The following is a 1582-nucleotide window of genomic DNA, read 5'->3' as shown; positions in this document are numbered from 1 at the left end:
TTACAAACTGACTCCGGCCCCCCACCAGAGAAGGGAAAAGTTATGTGGCCCTCAGGAAAAAGTTTGGGGACCCCTGCAGTAAGACATCAATATTAACTTATGTGTTTTTATACTTCATAATTATGTTTTCCTTCAGCTTTTAGGGTTTCAGACATGTTCAGAAAAAGATTATCTGCCAAACTGAACAGATTCCATAAGAAAAAATCTACGCTGACTGCATTGCATATGAAACCACGCATTTTTCAGCCAAAGCAGTCAAACATTGGTTACATTTCTGTAATTTTAGTTTGAGATTTTTTCTGTCAGTATCTGTCACTACTTTATCTCTGACTTTAAGTGCACATTGTTGCCTCGTCGTAATGGACAATGTACCCACAGTCAGAGCAGCCTTTGACAAACAGGTTTTTCAGGTTCGACCAGGAGAAGTGATCCCTATCTGTGCGTGGCTACATGTGACTTTAATCCAGCTAGCAAAGATGGAAGATATAAACAATAAAAACCTGGTGTGAACACTTTCAGCTCCAAAAGTTAACATGAATTATTTGTGTAGTTAACCAATAATGAAAGCACTTGCAGTCCTGTCCGGTGGTGGTTTTACTTCAGCTCAGTTTACAAGAACAAAGGAGCAAACCACACACAAACACTGGATCATCAACAAACAAACTGTTGATTAAACGTAGCCTTACTCAGTTTATTCCGTGCCATGTTGTCCAGGGATAAGGTGACACAGGGAAATCTTCTTTCTCAGAAATGCTTCTCTCCTCCTTTGTGTGCTCACAGGACTCGCAGTAAAACCTGACTAAGATGGTTTCTTTTTTTCTACCCCCATAGTAAAGGAGCCTTTGCAGGACACGCCCTCTTTTCCAACTCGCTTCTCTGAATCATCTTTCCTGCAGATCTACAGGATCTCTGTTCAACGTGTTTGTCTGTGGGGTTCAAAAGAGAGTCAATGCAGTAACTTCCATCTGTAGTTTTGGTTAATGTAAACTCCCCCGCCCCCCAAAAAACACTTGAAATAACAACAAAAAAATGTCATATTTATTTAGTATAGAAAAAAAAAATGTAATTAACAATGTAATTGTTTTTAACAATCTCAACCTATGATATAAGGCATTTGATACATTGCCAAGTCTCCGAGGTTTGTAATCTTCATTAGGTACACCTCAATGATGAAAGACGCAATCTTAAAAAAATGCAAAAAATTACATTGTGCTGTCTTTGATTTGCATTTTATTGCATAAAATAAACATATGATAGAAAATGGCACTCAATATATGGTAAAGATGTTTACAATTACAGAGATTAGATTTTTCATACAATTCTTGACCAGGCTTTCAAGCAGTAGAGATTTTGGCCCACTCCTCCATACTGATATCTTCACAAATATCTTTCAGGTTTCGGGGTTGTCACTGGGCAACATGGACTTTCAGCTCACTCCAAACATTTTCTCCTGGGTTTAAGGTCTGGAAACTGTCTGGGCCATGCCAGGACTTAGAAATGTTCCTTCTGGAGTCACTCCTCAGTTTCCCTGGCTGTACATTTTTGAGTGATTGTCATGCTTGAAGACCCAGCAGGTCTTATT

The 1582-nt window shown here is 38.9% G+C and overlaps 1 protein-coding gene across 1 annotated transcript in view; it reads right to left on the bottom strand.

Annotated features, from left to right (window-relative positions):
* The window catches only part of LOC106963501 (uncharacterized), a 7633-nt gene extending 6804 nt beyond the window's left edge, over positions 1-829 (bottom strand). The window contains exon 1 of the mRNA XM_015058436.1: positions 687-829. Coding sequence (XP_014913922.1) covers positions 687-705 — 19 coding nt within the window. The 5' untranslated portion in view covers positions 706-829. The remainder of the gene's footprint in view (positions 1-686) is intronic.
* Positions 830-1582: the final 753 nt, after the last annotated feature.

This window comes from Poecilia latipinna, unplaced genomic scaffold, assembly GCF_001443285.1.
Source record: "Poecilia latipinna isolate Pla-1442-1.1 unplaced genomic scaffold, P_latipinna-1.0 Scaffold1541, whole genome shotgun sequence".
NCBI lineage: Eukaryota > Metazoa > Chordata > Actinopteri > Cyprinodontiformes > Poeciliidae > Poecilia > Poecilia latipinna.
Note: the sequence above shows the minus strand (reverse complement) of the source record. Positions and strands in the feature narration are given on the sequence as shown.